General features: G+C 40.6%; 1 protein-coding gene across 1 annotated transcript; it reads left to right on the top strand.

The window, feature by feature from the left end:
• Positions 1 to 153: 153 nt before the first annotated feature.
• Positions 154 to 23,457, top strand: SLC5A7 (solute carrier family 5 member 7). Its single transcript, XM_040992737.1, has 8 exons — positions 154 to 331; positions 4,243 to 4,356; positions 5,077 to 5,232; positions 11,646 to 11,794; positions 15,736 to 15,879; positions 19,719 to 19,872; positions 21,370 to 21,587; positions 22,828 to 23,457. Exons 1-8 carry the CDS (start codon positions 154 to 156, stop codon positions 23,455 to 23,457), a joined length of 1,743 nt encoding a protein of 580 aa, XP_040848671.1.
• The last annotated feature ends 686 nt before the right edge of the window (positions 23,458 to 24,143 follow it).

Genomic DNA, 24,143 nt, shown 5'->3' on the forward strand with positions numbered 1-24,143 from the left:
CTCTTGATTCCAACCTCTCTTTCTTTAAGTGGCAGATTTCTCGTAAACCTTTTTTTTTAAATTCCTGGCTGCCTTGTAATGCGGGATTGTATTTTTCTTCAGAAGTCTTCATGAAGTAGCCAGCTGCAGAGGAATCCAGACTCATAGGTTAAAATGGCTTTCCATGTGGAGGGATTGGTGGCAATCATTGTGTTCTACCTTCTGATACTGCTGGTTGGAATATGGGCAGCATGGAGAACGAAGAACAGCGGCAGCGCGGAAGAGCGCAGTGAAGCCATCATAGTTGGTGGCAGAGACATCGGTCTGTTGGTGGGAGGCTTCACCATGACAGGTAGGTTTGGACATGGTCAGCCTTTCCTTGGCTCCTCTGGGTACAGCATGCAGCTTTGAAGTAATTAAGCCCTTTGCTTCTAAGATATTTTCAATGTTAATTTGAAAGTTAAGTGGTTTCAACTATGCCGTACTTGAACAAACTTGATTTTTATCCTAAGCTACTGGACAGAATGTCAAGGAAACAGGTCTGGACTCAGAGGAGTTTGGTGGGTGGAAACAGTGAAAACAAAGCCTGTCGTAGGCACCTGCTGGTGAGGCTGAGCCCATGATGACACACATGAAGCTGTGACGTGGTGGTGACATAGGTCAACTTGGTGGCCATACAATTCCCACCTGATGCGTATCCGATTCTGAAATCGAATTCCCCCACATAAAAACGAATTCCATTCCCCAAAGACAATCCTGTATTACAATGCTAGAAAGATTTCCAGGAAATTTGGTTTGAGAGGAAGAAAGCAGGGGTGTGTCCTCGCCAGCCTTGCTCAGCCACAGAGTGATGCTGCCTCCTTCAGACCCAGCTGCTTTTAGGGGAAGCTACTTTGTTCTCCAGTGCCGGAAGCTGCTTCTATGTAAACAATGATCTGTCTCCCTTTTATATGCTTCCTGATCATTCAAAATAATTTGTAAGAACAACTAAAAATTATATTTAGTATGATTTGGTACATGTTCACTAACAGCATGTTTCATTTCAGAGTGTCAGTAGGGTTTGAAGCTTGAACAAATCAGAATCGTGACTTGTGGGAACTCTGGGTGTTCATTGGGAAACTAGCCCTTTGGGAATCCTATCCAAAAGATACCCAGCTTTGGTCTTGGATGTTATTTTTAAGAGATTCACCCTGTAGATGGAGTCGTTCAGGGAACCACTCTGTAAGGACAACACCCATGTCCTAAAGGTACTGACATTGGCCACCGGATGCCTGCCATGCTCTGGGTGGACTGGGGATTTTCTCATCTCACGTACAATGGAGTTGCTGTTAGCTGTACACAGACCCCTTTAGTCTTTATCATGGCCCTGTGTGAAGGCTCTGAGGAATCCAGTGCTTCAGGATTACAAGGCCTGGAGCCCGGACCAAACCCAGATTATTCTGGTGGCCAGACTGCGTCACAGGCAACTCTCACTGGTCTCACTTTCTTTATAAACGTGCATCATTTGTTAAATGTGTTGGCAAGAATAAATGAACTGCTGTGTATCAAGCTATTTTGTTCATTGTGAATTATCATAATATTCTATTACTAGAGTTTAAAATTCTATTTGATATATTCATTATGATAACATTTCCGAATATGGTCTTTTAGAAATTACAGTGTTTTTTTTTCCAATCTAATGGGTTATTAAGATGTATAGAAAAGATTCAAATAATATCATTCTAAAGTAGCATAGTTTAGGTCAGTTTCTGAAGAGCTATTTATTTGATCTTTTAGTACTCAAAGCAACTTAGTCAATATTACAGTGTTGCAATTCACTTAGAAGCTCAACTATATTGTCAAAGCTTCATCCGATGCTTTGGAATCTATTTCATGATGAAGAAGACTAAAAATGCTCATTCCTTTGACATATATGTAGTTTTTAAAAGCTTGTATTCTCGCTCACAAATTTCATTCCAAATATATAAGCACAGGGAGCAAATACTGGCATAAAAAGAGCTAGATTAAACATTTCAGAGGGATTTTTGTTTAGTCATAATAAATAGCCTGGTCTTCACATCTATTTCATAACAGATCAAGTATTTAGGTAACAATCTACCTTTTTTTTGGACAGACAACTGGAGACTGACATGGTGTAAAATGCCCATAACCAGCTCAGTGCCCGTCTGATCAGCAGCACGCTCACTGGATGCAGGGGGGGCTGTGCTGGTCTGCTAGCCGTCCCCTATACTAGCAAGTGCGTTATGCCTTCTAGTCCATGCTGTAACAATCCATTTTTCAGAAGCTTATTCTGCCTTGGGGAATGGGGTCGGGAGACATTTTTTTTTTTATTACAATGTAAAATGAGAAGAAGAAATGGTGGGATTTGTTATTTGTTTGCAACCAATATGAAATGTCTTGTGAAGGAACAGTTACAGATAAGTACATATTTGTGCATCATAGGATTCTGTGTACACTTTGATTTAAGTGCACTTGAAAGTCATATGTCACATAGCCTTTCCATTTTATTCTTTTAAAAAATATAGCTTTCACTCCCAAATACTTTACTTTGTGCTGGATGAAGAGACAGATAAACTCTGACGTAAACACAAAAGAAACTTAAATTGTTTTGCATACCACTGTGGAATAGAAGTAAAAGACCTCGTATTTTAACTAGGAGATTTAAGGGATTTTTTGGTTAAAATATATTTCCAATGATATTGTTGTATCTAATAAATGTCTTACAGCCTATAACTGTCATAATGTTACACAAAGAACATAAGGTTTGCTTTGACAATTTGTCAATACCCATGTTTTGAAGTATTTATTTATTTGAGAGGCAGGATTACAGAGAGGGGGGGGAAAAACAGACAGAGAGATCTTCCGCTGCTGGTTCATTCTTGTACAAGCCGCCATGAGCTGGACTGGTCCAACGCCAGGAGTCAGGAGCTTCTTCTTAGTCTCTTTCCTGTATTCCCCCGGGTGCAAGGACCCAAGTACTTGGACCATCCTCATCCGCTGCTTCTTTTATTCTTTTGGGTAAAAGTCCATTTGTCACATCTGAAGTACTAGATTTTCCTCTCAGTGTAGCTAATAATTCGTAGATCATTCTTGTCCCAGATTTGTTTAACCAATACTCTTGGCCTCCCTCATTTAGTTATTAGGCTAAAGAAACTTAAGAAATCTGAAGCAGACACAGATTCTATTGTCTAGGCAAAATCAAATGCTTTAGTAAATGCAAGAATAAAAACATTGAGTCCCTGTGCAAGCAGAATCCTACGTTCTCTTGAGTCTAGGCCCTAAATGTACGTTGGGCGGTTGAGATCCAAGAGGGAAAAGATAATCAACATTCACCTCACCTTAGGGTAGAAGTGTTCCTGTCTCTTCACCCCTGGTAACTGAAGGCAGGAAGTGCAGCTGCACTGAGATACCGATTAGTTTTGCTCGATCCTGTGTCCCCAGAGTGTTTAAAGAGAAGACAAAGGATACCACTGGATCTGTGTATACATGCATCAGTCCCCACACCATGCACATATACATGCACACAGATTTGTATGCATACATGAAAACATGTCTACACACACCGTTTTTCAAGGGCCAATGCAGTTAAAAGGGAAAAGGCTGGAAATAAAGACCCTCTATCTCCTATGTGGGGATCATTGAGAATGAAACAAGAACATTTGTCTTGCATAATCTCAGGGCTTATGCTATATCATAAAATCATTAAAATGTGTGGACAACTAGATGTGTTTAACCGCCACCACCACCGCTCCCCCACTCCCTGGGCAACATTCTCCAGTAGAAATCTCAGTATAAGCCAAAAATATCACATTATTTTCCTATACAACTTTTGCAAAAACCTGAAAATGATGAAAGTGCTAACTAACTTGATCATCAGACATTGAATATGTGTTGGGTTATTGCACTGTACTCCATGAATATACATAACAAAAATAATACAGTAACCAGTGTTAATGCTTATTTAACATAATATGCTTTAATATTATCATTTTAATATGTCATTTATACATAACATAGTAAGGGAAGCTAAACTTGGGATATACACAAGTTGTCAGACTTCACAAGTATTATAGAAAATTGAAAATATTCCGAAATAAAACGTTAAAAAAAAAAAACCAGAAAACCTTTGAAATCCTGCGTTTCATACCTGTACAACATCTCAGTCTGGATGAGCTCTGTTGTCGATGCCACATAGCTACAAAAAGAGTGGCCAGCACATCGGACAATGTGGGTTCATTCCCTCCCTTCTTTGCTCTGTTTCAGCCACCTGGGTAGGAGGAGGGTACATCAATGGAACAGCCGAAGCAGTTTATGTACCAGACTACGGTCTAGCTTGGGCTCAGGCACCAATCGGATATTCTCTTAGTCTGATCCTGGGTAAGTGAAACTTCAAATCTCAATGACTCATTCAGGTAAGCAGTAACAACAGGAATAGAACAAGTCACACGTTGAGTAACGAGTGAAGGAGGACATGTCACCCAGGCCCTCCAAATACCTAATACCCGACATTGATAAGTGCAGAACACTAATGCATACATTCTTTGGTCTCTTGATTGTAGGCCACGTAAAAGTTTGAATTCCTCGGAGCACATGGATAGCTGAGCAGTGAATTTCTTCACACAGTCACATTTCATTGCTTTAAAAGCACACAGCTATTCAAAATGAATCAAGCTGATTATACCAGAATTTCCTTTTGCAAATCAAACTAGTAAGAGGTTACCTCTTCTCTCCCCACAGCCTGTCTCTACATTCAGCATGCTTTTCCTGTGTTGGCTCAGAATGCCTCCGTACTGTGGTGGGCGACACAGAGCACTAAGACGTTTTAATGAGCCCAGTGCTACTCTGTGCTTTCTAACTCCATGCCTCAGTTGTACTGTCCATCTGTCCTTTGGACACTTCCGCATACGGTGTTAAGATTGTTATTGCAGTACTGAAGAGTTCTTGTGACTGTCTTCCAGGATAATTCAGACCGGTTCCCCAATCTGGCTGTTTCTGAAAATGCCAATCCGTTGAGACTTCATAGCATGGGCAAAGTTTGGCAAGGTCTACTACAACTCTTAAACTTTCTCATGTCAATATCCATTGAATTTATTTCAGGTGGTCTGTTCTTTGCAAAGCCTATGCGTTCCAAGGGCTATGTGACCATGTTGGACCCGTTTCAGCAGATCTATGGGAAACGCATGGGTGGACTCCTGTTTATCCCTGCACTGATGGGGGAAATGTTCTGGGCTGCAGCCATCTTCTCTGCCTTAGGTAAGGACCAAGGGAGCATGCTTCCGCTCAGCCTCTCCAGTTAACTGCACACCAGGTGCACAGCCTCATTCAGCGACCGTTGCTGCTCACAAATTACTGAATCACATATTGAATGATGTTTATGGTCACCGACGCTTCACAGAAATTCTACACTTATCCACAACACAGCTACAGTGGCTAAAGAAAACCGTGACTGCATTTGTTTTTTACTTGAATTGTATCAACAGAGTGACGCCCCTGAGGTTTTTTTTTTTTTTATGATGAATAAGAAATGTTTATTTAAAGGAAATTTTCATGGCAATATTCCATAAACCAGGGATTAAGGACGATATTAGCAAACATTTTGGGTGTTTTGGAGCGTTAAGTGTGTCCAATTACTTCCTTCCTGTGAAAAGAGAATTTTGTTTTACCTCCTATTGGTTTTTCTATCCTTTCTTCGAAAAGGGGATAGCTTACCACCTAATGATTTTTCTAATAGTAAGTAGTTTTGGTTGACACAAAACTAAACTTCTCAAAGGACCCAATCCCAAGTGCTATAAAAGAAACTAAAACTTTTAAAGATGTTGATTTATAAAAAGTCATTTTGCTGTCTTTTAAAGCACTTTTAAGGTTTATTTACTTATTCATTTGAAATGCAGTGGGAGAAAAGAAGAGGAAGAGAGGGAAAAAGGGAGCGGGAGAGAAAGAGGATGGGGACAAGAAAGAAAGAGAGGAAGACAAAGAGAAAGAGGAGAGAAGCGAGGTTGTCTGTGATCGGTTTAATGCCTGCAGTGTTGGGCCGGGCCAGGCAAAACAGAAGCCAGGAATTTAATCCAGGTGTCCCACGTTGATGGCAGGAACCCAGACAGAGCCATCATTTCCTATCTCCCAGTCTGCTTTGGCAGGAAGCTGAAATGGTGAGTAAAGCTGGGACTCAAACTCCCAAGTATCCACTTAAATAGCTAAATATCTATCGCTATCTTTGTTTTAATTTATTTTAAAGCCCAGTATCTGCTAGGATTTAAAACGCACTTAAAGCTCTGATGTTGTTACATGTAGCTAATTCCCACAGTCAAGTACTCTTTTCAGGATTAGTTTACCGCAAGCCAAAATCCCAGACAGAATGAGGTATTAGGAGGTCCTTAATTTCAATAGGAATGGGAGTGAGGGTGGAAGGGGAGCAGAAAGGGAAACATTTCCTGCCATGGTGGGAGGATGAAGGCTGCCAGGACAGGGGTGCGGGACAAGATGGAGGAGGCAGGTAAGAAGGGAAGGGAGAGGGGGAAGAAGAAGGGAGAGGCTGTGTGTCAGCCCCAAGGACTGGCAACTGAAATGATCTGAGCCACAGGTAGGTGGGTGAAGACTATGGGGAGGGGCCGTGAGAGACTGGGGAGTCGGATTCTGAGGTGAGGTGCCAGGTTACATCCGCTTGGTGGAAAACCAGACTGGCCTAAAATTTGTGAGCTGTGGGGAAGGGGAAGCAGGTCGGGGCTCTTGGTCCAAGATGGGATGTTGGAGTCACTCCTCACAGTATCAGAACAGGCAGTGATGGCAGCAGCTAAGATGCCACGGTGACACCTGCATCTTGTATCAGAGTCTGAGTTCAAGTTCCGGATCTGTATTGTCTCCAACTTCCTGTTAATCTGCGCCTGGGCAGTGCAGGAGATGGCTGGTGCATTCAGATCCCTGCCACCAGTAAGGAGAACCCCTTTGAGTCCTCTTTAGTTCTGACTGCTATGAGCATTTGGGGAGTTAATCAGCAGATCAGGGATACTGTTTGCTCTGTGTAGCTCTGTGTGTGTACGAAGTAAATAAGCTAAATATGTAAGTATTAGAAAAACAAATATAACATCAAGTGTCAATGTTAACTGTAAATAGAATTCCCAGGAAATGAGCTATCACAAGAACTCTGCTGACAGAATACATGATTAGCATAAACTACTAGCAAAACCACCAAACTTGAAATATTTGAATAAATTAACACCTGTAAAAGCACAGAACTATGGTTTGTTAGTAGACAATTTCAGGATGAAAGAATTCAGCCAGAACTTCCATCTAGTTGATATGTGTTCTTACTAACTCACATAAGAAACCATCCCAATCCCGAGGTTCCTGTCAACTCTAATGCAATTTTAGAAACCCAGACATGCAGGTGCTCCACCTGTAGCTGGTGAGACCCTCTCAACAGAGCAGGACTGCTGAGGCAGCTGGAAATAGAACCCCCTAGCCAGAAACTGAGTCTGCCTCATCTGCAGTCTCATTCTGAGGCTTACTCAGGTCTTTCCCATCACATGTCCATGTCCCCATCTGGCAGGTGACCCGGTCTCTTCCTTTCCTTGCCCACCTTTTTCTGTGCCCTTGCAGTTCTGTTTGCAGTTCTGCCCTCTGTACCATCTGCACATGATGGCCATTCAGGTCCTTCTAACATCAGATCTCATCACGTGCCTCTGCTGATTAAAACTAAACTTTTGGATAGGTCCCATGTGTACGAGTTGAGTTTTATTTTTTTTAAAGATTTATTTTTATTATTTATTAATTGGAAAGGCGGATATACAGAGAGGAGAGACAGAGAGGAAGATCTTTTGTCCTATGATTCACTCCCCAAGTGAGCACAACGGCCGATACTATGCCAATCCGAACCAGGAGCCTCTTCCGGGTCTCCCACGCAGGTGCAGGGTCCCAAAGCTTTGGGCCGTCCTCGACTGCTTTCCCGGGCCACAGGCAGGGAGCTGGAAAGGAAGCGGGGCTGCCGGGATAGAACCGGCACCCATATGGGATCCCGGGCGTGCAAGGCGAGGACCTTAACCACTTGGGCCACTGCGCCACCGCGCCTAGCCCACGAGTTGAGTTTTAATTTTTCCCTTTCATCATTCATCTTAACCCATTGACTCTTCCTTCTGTGAACTGCGTTTCTTCTTTCTCGCCTCTGACGTGATGTAAGCCCAGACACATGGGCTTTTTGCACTCATCTGCCCTCTTCCCCATCTCGTCATCGGCCTGGCACATCACCAGCACTTTCAGATTAGCTCATGCACATTACTTCCTGGACCAGTCACCTTTCCTCTGGGCTCCCTTATGCAAATGGGAATGTTCTTTTCCACGAAGTTACATTATTCCATATGATGCCTTGCTCATTTCTTTGTTTCATGCACAATTCTCAACTGTGAACACGGATTATATTGTGTTATCCAATCACAAAGGAATCTATAAAACACTTCTAAGTATGCCTACTTCAAAAAAGCAATACCGCCTTTTGACTCACCAGTGTAATCCAATTATGTATTGAATTTTAGACACCTGTAGGGATCTGAAAATTGAACTTAGATGATTGGCTCTTGGATTTTAGATCTACTTGTAAGATAACATGAGGTGGGATCATCAAAGATCTTCAGGCTTATTATTTTCTCTTTGGGCCAAGAGTGATTTCACACCATCCCACTGAACACTAGCGATTCCTTCTTGGGAATTAGCAGGCTAGTGGCTGAGTAGCTTTCCTCAGTGAGTTAATACTACTGTTTGGTATCTGGGCATTTCATCTCTCCTTACAAAAAGACAGTAGTATAGTTGAAGTCCGCAGTCAAACTTGAAGAGGTAAGAATGAAAGAAAAATAAGGTGATTTTTACCTTTTATTATACGTACGATGCTGCAAAGTTATCTGCTTCCCCTGTTATCCTATGTAGCCTTTGCAATATCAATATTAATTTATATTGCCTTTCTCTCTCCCAAAGTCTCGGATAATCTTGTGTTATTTTCTTAACCTCTGACTGCAAACCAAGGAATTGTTTGATGTGGAAAAGCACAGAGTGTGTTATAAATTAGAGCAATAATTTAGTGGAAGTTGTTGCACCTCTCTGGTATAAGATTTCTGTGCTTCTATGATGGTGAGATCATGTGTGAAACTATCCCTCTTTCTCTCATTAGTTCAGACACAAGGAGAGTTGATTTTCCACTGATGGCAACACTAGGAATTTTGATTTTAATGGCAAGCTACCTGCTGGGGTATTAATAATAAAAAAAGAGTGGGCTAAATATCTAACAATATAAAGTGTTCACTTTTGGTGAATAAAGATGGATTTCTATTACCGAGCCCTGCATGTGGAATTGACTTAATGAGCTAATGCTCCTAAAATATTTTAAAAGTTCAAAATTAATAGCTCAATCTTGGATTTTGTTACCACTATTTTTATTGAAAATGTATTTCTTTATTTGAAATTCAGAGCTACAGAGAGGGAGATACAGAGATAGAGAGAAAGATTCTCTACCCACTGGATCCCAGATGCCTGCGACTGGGACTGGGCCAGGCCTTAGATGGAATGAAAATGAAAAGTGGAGTTAAAAGAAAATTAATTGAATGGGAAAATGAACATTAAATGAAGAAATGAATAAAAAGATAAGTTTATTTTGGTGGAAGACCTTGAAACCTCTGCACATTTTATAAAGTTCCCTCTTACTTATATTTCAAAAAATTCAAATTTAGCTTTTGAAAATAGTTTGCAAGTTTTTAAAGATTTATTTTTGTTTTATTGGAAAGTCAGATATACAGAGAGGAAGATAGAGAGGAAGATCCTCCATCTGATGATTCACTTCTTAAGCAACCAAAACAGCCGGTGCTGTGCCAATCCAAAACCAGGAGCCTCTTGCGGGTCTCCCACATGGGTGCAGGATCCAAGGCTTTGGACCATCCATTACTTCTTTCCCAGGCCACAAGCAGGGAGCTGGATGGGAAGTGGGCCCACCAGGATTAGAACCAGCGTCCAGATGGGCTCCTGGCTTATGCAAGGCGAAGACTTTATCTGCTAGGCTACCATGCCAGGCCCCAAATTTAACTTTATAAATGGTTTTATTTACAGAAAATGTAATCTTAAGCTACAGAAATAGACTGATTTCACAACCATTCTGGAAGCATGATTTGTTTCATTCACCACATTGATTTAGCTGTTAAGAAATTACGTGAGGGAAAATTTATTTGCATTTTAATTGTGATGGGGAGGTGAATTCTCTAAAAAAGTGAGTTATATCCAATTATATGCAAAATTATGACATTAAGTTTTAATGTATTTTCTGTCAATTCTTTGAATTTCTTATAAGTCACAGAGTGAAGTATGGAAGTGTTATTTAAGGGGAGACCCATGTAAACGGAAGAGGTTAAAGGTTACAATTTGGAAGAAAGGACTTAAAAACCAGAAACTTGCAGTCATATCTCAACCAGTTATTGAAAGTTAATTATAAAAATTGACCATTTTCTTTATCTTCCTCCTCAAACTTCTTACTAGTTTTGTGGCTCAACTGCTTTTTTTTTTTAAAGATGCTATTTTTATTGCCATAGCAAAACCAATAAAATGATGTGTCCTGGAAAAAATACCTTCTTTTGCTATCTTATATCAAAATACCTCATATTGCTTTTGGAGGTAACGTATTTTCACCACTGCGAGTTGTGAATGCTCTTAGCTGGTCACCTGAGGAGAAGGGGTTGGGTTGTGGGAGCAGGTGGCAACGGAAGATACAAAAGATGAGATAGTTGCCTGTGTGCTGCCAGATGTGCCATTGCTGCACTTATAACATGAGGACAGTGAGGAAAGAGCTTGGGAAGCAAAAAGTGACTTACGAACTGTCACCGGAAGTACAGTGGTCCAAATGGCCCACAGTGTCATGTTCTCATTGGAAGTACAGTCTTTACCAAGCACAACCCACAAGGTTTAAAAGAAACACAGTGTTTCTCCCCGCAGTAGAGACCAGCTGAAGAAATCAAGGACAGCAGTTGGCAGGGACATAAAGTTCATTTCCAAGGAGGGTTTAGGAGTTTGATGATGAAAATTACTTCAAACCATGAAATTCAAATCTGGCAGCAAGAGTGGCGTGTCCCACCAACTAAATATAAGTGGTCTTTCATGAATCTGAGGGGGAAAATACGGTAATTCAGTGTAACAGTTTTATGATGTTTTCGCCACAAACTTATCTCAATTCTTTGATATTTATCAGTTGATATTTATCAATGATACAAGCTAAAGCCAAAAAGTAAATGAATATTATTTGTAAAATGTTGATATGGATGACGTGTTTGTCAGAAAATCTTTTTTTTTTTCCTGAAGAAGTAAGTATTTTGTACATACTAAAGTCCGGCTTCAGACAGTTGGTGAAATGCTTGAGTTCTTACAATGCAACTAAATTTAGCTATATTTCTGTGTGCTATGTAATCATATAACGAATTCCAAGTGATATCTGTATAAATCAGTTAGCAACACAATGACGTCAGAAAGCAAGGCTATACATGTATACAGACGCACGCAAGTTCTGCTTAGTAAGATATAAAGACTTTAGCATACAGCTCATACATTGTGTGTGGCATGGGCACTGGGAGGGGTGGCATCAGTTACCAGTGAAGGACGGCAGATCGTCGCCCAGGAAGCCCCCAAAGCTGTGTGTCTGCTTGCAGGAGCCACCATCAGCGTCATCATTGACGTGGATGTGCACGCGTCGGTCATTGTCTCTGCGCTCATCGCCACCCTCTACACGCTGGTGGGCGGCCTGTACTCCGTGGCCTACACGGACGTCGTCCAACTCTTCTGCATTTTTGTGGGACTGGTAAGTGGGACATGCACATCTTCCTTCCTGCCCTCTCTCTTTTATTAAAAGATACTGTTGCATTTTATACTAAAAGCAAAATTTTATAGGAAGTCAGTTGTTCATCCTAACGCACACCAAGTCTATTCTATAAACAAAAATCCTCAATGGAGCAGTAACAAGAAAAGATCCAATCGTTTTTTGAGATTTTTGACAGAAAAGCATGACCCAGATCTAATTTTTAGGGAGGCCAAGGTGTTCCTATGTATAGATTTATGAAAACTGGAGGATTCTCTGAGAACTGAAAGCAACACATCTTCCTTAAGAATTAAAAAAAAAAATGTACATACATCAGATTGAAATTGCAAGCTTTACTGTTAGGCAGCATGGTAGCTGGTAATTGCAGTTCACAATACTTTGATACTTAGTAATAGTCTGTATCAAGGACTGGAGAAGAGGAGCTGATACCCGAATAAAAAAAAATCCATAAGGCATTGAAAACCCAGTTGTTTTGCTTAGTCTCATAGCGATGGATTTGCATGTTGGAATGTTGCACTGTGCCCCATAAACGTAATGAGTACTACACATTAGTACAAAGCATTAACTAACCAAGAGAGTAATAAAGTAATATTAGGATATTTTAGGCACAAGCAAAACTAGTGACACTTCTGCAGTTTCACATTGGCTTATTGTAATAGATCAAGGTAATGTGTATTGTAATAGATCAAGGTAAGGTGTGCATAACGTATTACCAACTTTGTGGTTTAAACTGTTCAGGCATCAAACAAGATTCCTTAGTAGGCCAGCTCTTTCATCACTGAAGCTATCTGAAATGCACCTTGTTTTTTTTTATTTGTTTGTTTGTTTCTTTGTTTATTTGAAGAAAAAGGTTATTTAAAAGGGACTTTCATTTTCCCCTCCTAGGACCTACTGTATACATTTTCCTTAGAGTTGCCTGCCTGTGCTCACTCTCTAGAAATGCATGAAAGGGAAACGATGTGATTGGAGGGATTCTGCGTGGTTTAGGGGAGCATCTTCGCTAGGCATGTGGGTAAAGAAGTTCAGCAAGTAAGCCAGCAGGTTTTGTGAATGGGAATGCTGTGTCCGAGTCGTTTTGCTTTAAGAGATTGTGATGAATACTAATGTGTTGAAAAAGCTAGAAAAAATGTCCAACTATGTTAAAAAAATAGTTGATAATAAAATGATTTTTAAAAACCATTTTCTTTAAAAAAAAGTATTAAGCCCTCTGGACAACACACACACACACATGCTTTCCTGTAGTTAGTCTGATTAACATTAAGGATGCTGAGAAAGTATGTAAAAGTTATTCCATCGAAAGAACTATGGGTTTCAAATATTAGTCATCACTACTTGGGGTATAAACGCAAAGAAAGGACTTAAGCATAGTTTTTTCTTTTTCTTTTTTTTTTTTTAAATATTCCTTACTGCTCTCTAAGACATAGGTTAAATTGGTTAATGTTTGTGTTTCCTGGGTTGAAGAGTGCCTTGTCAGATGTGGTATTTAGCATTACAACAGAATATGTCTGTGTCACGGACATATTCTAGTCAATGCTGTTTCTTGGCAAACTGGCAGGGTAGAATGCGAAGATTATAGCTGTGCATGTGTTACCTGATATTCAAGACAATACCTAAAGGGGTAGATGCTGTGTTCAGCCTGTGCCAGGGCTCTTTAGGTTCATGCGCTACCTCAACTCTAGACCCCGTAGGACTGCGGGTCAAAGAAAGGGCAAAAACACTGCAAGGTTGACTCAGACAAGGGCAAAGTACTCTGCAAATCCCTCGTTTGTTGCAGTCAAACTTTTTTAATTTACCCTGTTTTAGTTTTTAATACTAGACAGTTAAAAGTCAAAAAATGGAAAACAAGCCTCATACCCCTTATTTAGCTTTTTAGCACCTCAAAAAAAAATACACAGGAGGAAACTTTAAAAGCATGGTCACTTACACATTCAGCTTGTATAATTTAACTATACATTTATATATATACCAACAAAGATGATAATATTTGTTTTTTTTCTCCTGTTTAATTTGCATTTCAATTGCTTTTCAATGAGTTTAAGCATATTTAACTTGCTGAAGGACTACCACCATTTTCTTTTTTGTAGTTGAATTGCTATAACCAAGTGGGCAGTGCTAAAATCAGGATTTTTTTTTTTTTCTTGGTATCATTATAAACTTCCAGAAAGAAAGCCAAGAACATAAAAATAAATCTTTCTTCGGAGTGTCAGAGGCAAGGTTAGTTTTTTCAGTGACAGCTCTTGTAACTGATGCTCTTGGTCTACCCAGGGGATTAATTTATCTGTTGTGGTTATATGTGATTTCCCTTTGCTTTGGGTGAGTATGGAGCTTATTCAAGAATACAGTGTGAAGATATTAGCACAGAAAATTCACATCAGTCCATAATATAACTGAATTGATGAAGAATGACCTGCTATATTGTTAATTAAGGCTCCGTTATTATTCATTAAGTGGGCTAAATAAAAGACGCTTCATAGTGTGTTTTCCTAACTCTCATTGTTAAGTATGCAGATACAGTGAACTGATATTTATATCTTAAACAATCTGTGTCTTCTCAAATTCTCTATTTCCATTGGTTTTGAGTCCTCATCCTTGGAACCCTGGACTAAGCCGGGGGGTCCTTTGCTGGTTTTTCTCTCTTGACTGCTGGATCCTGCTTCTGGGCTAGCTGTAGCTGCCTCTTCAGATGTGGGCCTTGCTACTCCCAGAGCCTCTGCTGCCCTGGAGGTGTTAATCGCTCTGGCTGATGCCCCCCTATGGTTCTGTTCACTGCTAGTAGGAGAAGCCTGGGGCCATTACATTGTTTTGTTCATTGAAATCTTTTTAAAGCTTAGAAGCTAACAGGTTAGAGACTGCTTCTCACTTTCACTTTTATTTTGTTGATCAGTTGTTTTTATTTTAGGCAACACATTGATGGTTCTTGTTAAATTTGTTTCACCAGTCTGAGACGGAGAATTAGACCATTAACATTCAAAATTATTATTGTTAAGTAATTATTCTCAAGTAATGACTTGATCCTGCCATTTTTTTTTTCTAAAGCACTCCATTTTATATTTATTTTTTCCCTAGATTTTTTCACTGTCACATTATTTTATGATACTGACTATACTTTCTCTTTCTGCGTGTGGCACAACATGGTGACAAGCTCTTTCAATGTCTGTTTGTTTAGAAAGGTCCTTATTTCACCTTCCTAAATAAATGAGAACTTCCTTAGGATATGAGGGGGGAATTTATGTTTATCTTAGAATTGGACCTATGAAATACATGAAATGTATTATTTTTTTATATCAAAAATTTTTTTTGAAAATCTAAACACTTGAAGAAATTCCTCTACTTTTCAGTTGCCTATAAAATGAAATACAAATCTTCCTCTTCCTACTCAAAACTCCTTCCATATGCCTCTTTTTTTAACCATTTTCTTCAGACACTCCCATGATAGACAACCCTGTTATTACACACACACTTATACACCCCACATATGTGGTTTCCTATTTGCATTGCTCCGTATAAACTGTCCCCCTTTCAATTTCTTCCGTCTTTTGTTTAGCCTATCATTGGATACTGTGTTACATATTATAGTTTCCCAATCCTTTTTTACTATAGTGGATGAAGAGCCTTCCTTTCATGAAAAAGGAATCATGTGTGTCCATGTACATGTGTGTTTCTCATATATCATTTTTGTTCCTAAGAATTTCTGACTTTGTATTTTAACCAATGTTGTATTATCAAGTGCAGACGTGGAAAATACGTTATTTTAGCTTTTCTAAATCAGTAGTAGATGGCATGCCAAGGAAACACAACTTTACTTCCTTGTAGTTAAACTATTGCAAAATACATCTATGAGAAGATAAAGCAGGTATATAAATCTTGAGTTGTGGAGAAATGAGATACATGGTCCAAGGCCTTGTTGTCTCTCTTCCCTGCAGTGGATTGGCGTCCCCTTTGCACTGTCGCATCCTGCAGTCTCTGACATTGGATTCACAGCTGTGCACACCAAGTACCAGGCACCTTGGCTGGGAACCATTGAACCATTCGAAGTCTACAGTTGGCTTGACAGCTTTCTGTTGTTGGTAAGTGGTGCTTACCTGAGAAATGCAACATAATTATTTCCTAAGTCCAATGTGTTCTCACGATATTTATGTTTACACTAAACATGCATCTACTGGCCTGTGGCCATTTCTGAATGTTGGGGTGGTATCTTGGCTGGTGGCTGATACTGTCAAAAGCGGGAGCCAGTAAGACTAGAAAGCCTGTGGTATCTTACGCGCCGTGTCCACGTTTCTGCTTTGATGGATGTCAAGGGGTCCCATTCCATTCTCCAGGGACCACCCCCAGTCCAAGAACCAAGTTATCTGAACTTTTAATGTGTGCTTTAGAATAAAGCATTAAAAGCCAATTTATTCTAGAATGAGTAGTTCATTCAGTTTTGAATTACACAGTAAGTGAATCAGCGGTGCCGTAGTCCCTGAGGGCCTGAGAGCAGATAGTAAAGAGTATGTCACCCAGGAGACATAGCTAGGAATGCCAGCATCTGGGGGCAGCTTCAAAATGCACAGCACCGTGGGGCAGAGGAGCGAAGGACCCAGAGCATATCACAGACTGAAGGGACATGGAAAAAAACAAAAACAAAAACAAAGTAGTCACACAGGTGTTATAATTTGTTAATTAGAGAGCTGACATAAGAGAACATTACTTTGCCCTGGATTCTAGCATGAGGAAAAGGTTAGTATTATATCCAAAGTAAGGGGAAAATTGGAAATTTCTGCTTCTTTTTTTAGAAGATTGCCATTATAACATGACCTTGCTTAACACTAGGCTGAATTTCAGCATCATCTCAACATGCAAATTGGATGTGTCTGAAAGGTTTCTGTGCCTAAGGATTGTTGAGAAATCCCTTGGCTCTCATTTTTCTGGGATGGCTTATAATGACAAGTGGAAGGCTAAAAGATTAAATGTCTGTATGTGTGAGCTATTGCACCTGCTTTGCATATTTTTTTATGGTGACACGGAAGTGATGATGAGATACAGGAAAATGAGACAGTTTCTTGACAGTCATACTGTCTGCACTGTTGGATTGAAACAAAACACGAAGCCCTGTTAGTCTTTCCCTTATCCCATACTTTAGCCCTCAGAGGTCTTTAAAACAAGACATTCTGTTCAGTGATAACCGAAATTACTTGACTCAGTTATATTCTTGATTCCAACTACAAAGAATAAGTGGACATTACATGAATGCTAAATAAATCCAGTGTAGAAATACGCTTAAACTTTTTGGGCATGGTCTATGATCCTCATGAGGTTTGCATTCCTATTCCTGCTGGGTCCCTGCTTGATATAACAGTGTCTCGCATGCTGTATTTAAGTCCAACATGAAAGCACTGTAGTAAGCCAGTGGCTCCCCAGCTAGCCTGTTAGCTTTTCGCATCACTGTTCTCCGTGCCACAGCCTGCCGACCTCTCACTCCTCTAGGCCCATGCTCTATATGACTATTTATTCATCATTTGGGTTGCACCAACAATGTGCCATAGGCTGGATGACACATAAACAACATAGCTATGCTGCAGAGGCTGGAAGCATTCGATTAGGTTGCCAGGTTTGTCACGTTCCCTTGTGAGTTCCCTTCCAGGTTCAGAGACCTGGCTCCTCACTGAAGCCACACATTTTGGACAGAGGCTGAGAGGACCTTCTAAACTCGTTAAAAAGAAAAAAAAAGTACATTAAGCCCAGGCAACAAACTTACCGAATGCCATCACAGTGAGGTTTGGCTTCAATTCTATGGGAACAGAGACATTCAATCTGTTTTTAAATTTAAGTCAGTCTTTACTTTCCATAAACCTGTGATGAACTAAATGCCCTGGTTGGAATGCAAATGTTGATGCATTGTTTCATTTCACTCATTGGTTGCAAAATTAGAAGTTTTTAGAATTTAAAAATTTCTTCTTTTAACTTTTCCTTTTCTGTTCCCAAAGTTAGACCATGTGTGACTTTTATAAGAAGGAAATTGTTCCATAATCATTACATGACAGAAGCTGGAAGTACCACAGGCAAGGAAGTTCTAAATAAGATGTACACCCTGGAACTTACAATCCACTGGGACAGATAGGGAATTAAAATAGGCTCAGAACATTGTAGCTCAGCAAGCTCGTCCAGCAGTTCCTTCATTCTAATAACCAATAGGCTTTGGAAAGTGGCTCTGTGCCATCAGAGGGCTGGTGACCATGCAGGTGAAAGTCTGTCCTCTTCAGCTACACTTAGAAACCATGACCTCTGCCTGTACCAAACACGCAGGGGTCTCCCAACTGCCTCCCGTTTCTCTCCACATCCCTTTGTGATATCCGTCTGTTGGCAACACCTGCATTGCCGCATACCCCGAGCCGAGCGGAGGGACTAGGGTTATGAGACAGACAAGACAGACAAGACACACAACACACTGAGGCTCATTCTTGTGAAGTGAAGCCTTTATTCAAAGTCGAATATAGTCTGCTTGGCCCCTCCCAGGATCTTCCCAATGGTTAAGCAACACCTAAGCTCCCCCAAGGATGTGCAAAAAGGGGAAGCAGGAAGGAGGGAAATTGCAGTCAAGCCACGGGCTAAATGTATCAGGCCATGATTGCCCTTCCTGTTACACTTTTGAGAAACAGCTGAGCTGTGGAGTTAACCCTTGGGAGACCAGGGCCTACATCCGTCTCTTTCCTAGATCCTTTCTTAGCTTTGTATTTCCACCAATTAATATTCACTCAAAGCTCAGACTGATTCAATAGTCATTTCTATAGAAAACCTATAGGTTTTCCTCATCATCTTGTAGATGTTTTCGCTCCTCCTTGCCACCTTTTTACCCCCCCAATAATAAATTATTTCTAATTTAATTTCCATGTAAGCCTCTTTATAGCATGCAACAAATTGATTTATAGTTAAACTCTGGTTATAGAGTCTCAATCAGTAAGAACTTTTATCTCCGATGTTGGTATATGTGTTGTTTATACTTGGTGTACTAGCATGTGGTAAAAATCACTTGATTTTAAAAAGTAGCATTCAGGCATAAAGTAAACAGGAATATACTAGAGTTTCTAATACCTTACACTCTCCTACCACCTTGTTTTTGTACTCCATACTCTGCTATGGGAAACACCATAACCCATTCCCTCTCCCAGTGGAAGACAGTGCCACAGTTCAGGGCAGGGAGCTCACAGGCCTTTCTGGCCATGTCCCTGTTACCACTTATTGCCTGGCAGGATAAACAAGTGCTAGGCTGAACTGATTCACAGTAAGCTTTGCTCCTTCAGCATGTCAACTATTATTTTGAGAATATTTAATTTATTAATTTGAAAACTATTATTACATTTAAAGAACTACAGTAGGGAAATGAAAGAACTTTTTTTTTCTGTAATGGTATGGAAAAGAATTCTGTGAAATGCAAAATGTGGCAATAAAATTACCTGAGTCATTTTGGGTTGCTGTGACAAAATCCCATATGCTTGAAAGCTTGTGAACAACGGAAACATATGTGTCCAAATCCTGCCAGATTCTGGCGGATTTCATGTGTGGTAACAGACCCGTTCCTCATGGAAGGCAACTTCTCTCTGCGTCCTCTAGGAGTGTCTTCCCTCTGGGCCTCTTCCATAAAAACAGTCGTTGTACTGATGAGGGCTTTGTCTGCATAACCTCATAATCTTCCAAAGATCTTGTCTAATACCTAAGACCATCTTTTGGGGATTGGGCAATCTCAGTGAACAAGTCTGGTGTGAACTAGAGTGAATACAGCGATAACAATTGAGTTTTGAGCCATGGAAACATGTTATACTTCAGAGTCATGTGTGTAACTTTTCTAACTATGGTTGTGATGAATGAAAGAGGCATAGTAGATGTTGTGTATCTCCTGTTCACTCTAAATTCCTGTGGTCCTGTGCAGAGTCTCGGAGGGATCCCATGGCAGGCCTACTTTCAGAGGGTCCTCTCGTCATCCTCAGCCACCTACGCTCAAGTGCTGTCCTTCCTGGCAGCTTTTGGTTGCCTGGTGATGGCTGTCCCCTCTGTGCTCATTGGAGCTATTGGAGCATCTACAGGTAAATCCCCCATGGTGTTACCTTGACCAACCCTTCTGCCTCCCAACTGTGCCAGATGCTTCCCCACGTCCCTCTTTTCCCGCATAGACAGCTGTTGTCCGCTCGTGCTCCCATCATATGGACCTTTGTTGCAAGTTGTGTTCAGTGAGCTTTGGATGTTTTATTTGATCGCTCACTTCACTGCCAGAATATTTGGGAACACATCTGCTTTCTCAGCTTGAAGTAGTTTATCAGTTGTTTGCCAGTGTTCCTCTCAGCAATGGTTCTCAACTGTGATGCACATGGGCATCTTCCCAGGGAGCAGGCAGGACTGTTAAAACTATCTATTTCTGACCTACACCATGAACTTTATATTTTATGTGAGAGGCTGAAGCAGAAAGAAAGAAAGAAAGAAAGAAAGAAAGAAAGAAAGAAAGAGAGAAAGAAAGAAAGAAAAGCATAGAGGTGTATCTGTGTGTTCATTCTCCCGGACACCACAATGTTGAAGACTAAGCCAGGCTAGCAACAGGCATTAGGAATTAAGCCCATGTCTCTGGCGTGGTGATGGGAAATCAACTCCAGCTCCAAGGTCTGCATCAGAAACTAGAACCTGGAGTTAGAAGCAAAGCTAGGACCCCGACCCAGGCACAATGCTGAGACAGCACCAAAGCAAAGTTTATACATAGGACAAGGATAGGTAGGAATAGCCCTACTACTGTTTTTATCTATTTATTTGGTCAAGGATAAGGCAAAAAAAAAAAACCAAACCAAAACAAAAAAACTTATATCCTCTTACATCTTCAAATGTAGAAGGAAAACTGTGATTCAATTTAAACACATTTATGTTCTATGATTTTATCATATGATGCAACCAATCATTGCAGAAAAGGATACACATATATATACATATATATGTATATATGCATATATATTCATATGCATATGCATATACACATATATATGTGTGTCTGTTTGTGTATGCTTGTATCACTAAGCTTGTGAATGAGATCAGCTGAAACGAACGTCAGTGAGAATCCTGCTCCAGTGCAGTGAGCCAGGCAGCTACCTGCAGTGTCAGCATCCCACATCAGATTGGCAGTCCACCTGCTAGCTGATTCACTTCTGAAGCAGCTCCCTGCTAACGTTCCTGGGAGGGCAGCCAAGGAGAGCTCAGATACTTGGGCCCTGGCATGCATTGTGGAGCTCCAGGTGGACCTCCAGGCTCCTGTCTCATTGTGGCCGTTCGGAGAGTCAGTCAACAGCTGAAAGATCTTTCCCTCTTCCCATTCCACCCCAGCTCTCTTTATCCCTCTGCCTTTCAAATCAATGAGGTAAATATTTCTAAATAAGGAACCAGAACCAGAATATACAACATACAAGACTTTTCTACTTGGCCTGTGTGTCAACCAACGTAAGAATAAAGACTTAGTTGATTTCAAAACCACCTATTAATAGAATATCTCACAAATAGATAAGCGACATTCTTTGGTTATTTTGATGGTCATTTCTCTTCAACAGACTGGAACCAGACTGCGTATGGGTTTCCAGACCCTCAAAGTAAGAATGAAGCAGACATGATCTTACCTATCGTCCTGCAGTACCTCTGCCCTGTGTATATTTCTTTCTTTGGTCTTGGTGCAGTTTCTGCTGCTGTTATGTCCTCAGCGGATTCTTCCATCTTGTCAGCAAGTTCAATGTTTGCTCGGAATATCTACCAGCTTTCTTTCAGACAAAATGTAAGAATAGCTTTTTTTAAAAAAAAATTATAATAATTATCATTGTTGATGCTTTCATTGTATTGTGGCGTATATAGCATCCTATTAATATTAAAACCTACTCATGGTTTTATGAAGCATATGAGACTAAATGATAACAGAGTCTGCTTATGCTGTAAATTGGTGTATTAATTCCTGTTATCATACATTGTAATACTGAAGGGAACAATATTAGTAAGACTCTTTCCTAAGTAGCAGAGTTATATTACTATAATGTTTATCTTTTTAATGATAGTTAATTCTTATCTTTTTAATGATAACAATGTTTCAAATACCTTAGAAAGACTTACTAAAAATGTTTTACTTTATGAAGGCAGACAGATATAGAGGGACAATCAGGCACTGACATTTCTGTCCATTGGTTCACTCCCCCAAAACTGGGGTAAAGGACTCATTTCCGTTATCCCACAAAATTGGCAGGAACCCCAAAACTTAGCTATGTAAGGGTCTGTTAATAGATAGCTGAAATGAAAACCCAGAGTCCAGGAATCAAATCCAGGTGCTCTAGTGCAGGTCTTCATTTCTATGCCAAATGTGTACCACTTAGCCAAACTTTCAGTCCATTTAAAGTGCACTTGGAGACTAGTGAACCCTAATGGGAACAGAACATGTGGACTGACTTATTTCATGTCCGTTATATTATACTGGAATTCTCCTCTTGGAACTCCCAAGACCAACTTTGTTTGAAAACGTGCTGTTAGTCTGGTTCTCCTAGTTGAATCAGGGAAAAGTAGGACAGCATGCTGTTATGGTCACTAATGGACCAGTAGCCCTTATGAAGAACTGTTGTCTGTTACCAAGGCTTGGAGGGTGTCTTGGGTGGCAGACAGCAGTCAGTGTCAGAGAGGATGACATCCTCTGAAGACAGAAAGTGAGGATGATCCAAGGACAGGGAGCAAAATCTTCCACTTAATCCTTGTCCTATCACATTAGCTTGTTTCTGTGCACCTCAGGGTAGATTCACACCCTCTGTTCTGAGTGGGTGTGTACAGAGACTGTCTAGAGTAGGCTCCACCAGGAAGGTCACTCAGACTCTTTGCTGTGGGCGTTATAGCCTGGGTTAAGTGTGCCTCTAGATTGAATCATTTAAACCAGGAAAGTTCCTCAGATAGGTTCTGGAACAACAACAACAACAACAACAAAATAATGGCTCTCAGTCCTTGGCTAAAAGGTCAACAATGTCGTGTGACATTTCTTACAGGCATCAGACAAAGAGATTGTTTGGGTCATGCGCATCACGGTGTTTGTTTTTGGAGCATCTGCAACAGCCATGGCCTTGGTGACGAAGACGGTGTATGGACTGTGGTACCTCAGCTCCGACCTGGTGTACATCATCATCTTCCCTCAGCTACTCTGTGTGCTGTTCATCAAGGGAACCAACACCTACGGCGCTGTGGCAGGTTACGTGTCTGGCCTTTTCCTGAGAGTAACTGGAGGGGAGCCCTACTTGTATCTGCAGCCCCTGATTCTCTACCCTGGCTACTACTCTGATAAAAACGGCATATATAATCAGAGGTTCCCCTTTAAGACACTCGCCATGGTCACCTCCTTCTTAGCCAATATTGGAATCTCTTATCTAGCCAAATACCTCTTCGAAAGCGGAACCTTGCCACCGAAGTTGGATGTCTTTGATGCTGTGGTTGCGAGGCACAGTGAAGAAAACATGGATAAGACGATTCTGGTAAAAAATGAAAATATTAAATTAAATGAACTTGCGCCTGTGAAACCTCGACAGAGCCTAACACTGAGCTCTACCTTCACCAACAAGGAGGCTTTCCTGGATGTGGATTCCAGTCCAGAGGGGTCTGGGACTGAAGACAATTTGCAATGACCTAATTTTAATACACAACTGCTGCATTCTCAAAAAAGCCAGGGGAGTAGAGTAGTTCTGGAAGGATGGGATTCAAAATGTAAACCACATTCAGGAGGACAAACTCCTCCAGAAAGTAGAAAGAATGAATGAATGAATGAATGAATGAATGAATAAATAAATAAATATCCTAAAGGAGGATTTCAGGAGGAATAAAGTGTGATGGTCAAGTACATGCCAAGCTAAAAGGACATAGCTATGAGAGCAACAACCATCTATTTCAGTCACAATAGTTTTACTGCTGATGTTACATAAATTTGTTACATATACAAAGACGCACAAAGTCCTATCCAAAGATCATAGGCAGACCAAATGATTATCTTATTTTTAAAAAGAGAAGTAGTTAGGAAAGATCCTAAGGAAAAAAAAAAATTAGTCTCAATCCAAAGCTTGTTCGCTAATACACTGATGAGGCCAATTTCATAGTGTGCCAAGGCTGTAAAGGGTAGTGTAGTCATGGCAATCAATGCTGCAATGAATCAACCAGCTTATTTTCCTCTTTCATGTTGTATGCTATAACATTTGCTGAGTATGTCACCTGCTATTCTTTCTGAAGTGACGGGTGAAAGTCACAACTGGTGGCACTTCTTCATGTGCCAGCTGATAGGAATGATGGCTGTGTCTCTCCAGGGACCTGCGCTGCTCTC

This window comes from Ochotona curzoniae, unplaced genomic scaffold (genome assembly GCF_017591425.1).
Source record: "Ochotona curzoniae isolate NIBS_2020 unplaced genomic scaffold, NIBS_Ocur_1.0 contig_883, whole genome shotgun sequence".
Taxonomy (NCBI): domain Eukaryota; kingdom Metazoa; phylum Chordata; class Mammalia; order Lagomorpha; family Ochotonidae; genus Ochotona; species Ochotona curzoniae.

Bases quoted from the DNA above. Each gene is read 5' to 3' on its own strand.
- SLC5A7 (XM_040992737.1), top strand. From the start codon at position 154: ATGGCTTTCCATGTGGAGGGATTGGTGGCAATCATTGTGTTCTACCTT. The intron at 332-4,242 runs GTAGGTTTGGAC...GCTCTGTTTCAG, and splicing joins GGGAGGCTTCACCATGACAG to CCACCTGGGTAGGAGGAGGG. The intron at 19,873-21,369 runs GTAAATCCCCCA...TCTCTTCAACAG, and splicing joins AGCTATTGGAGCATCTACAG to ACTGGAACCAGACTGCGTAT.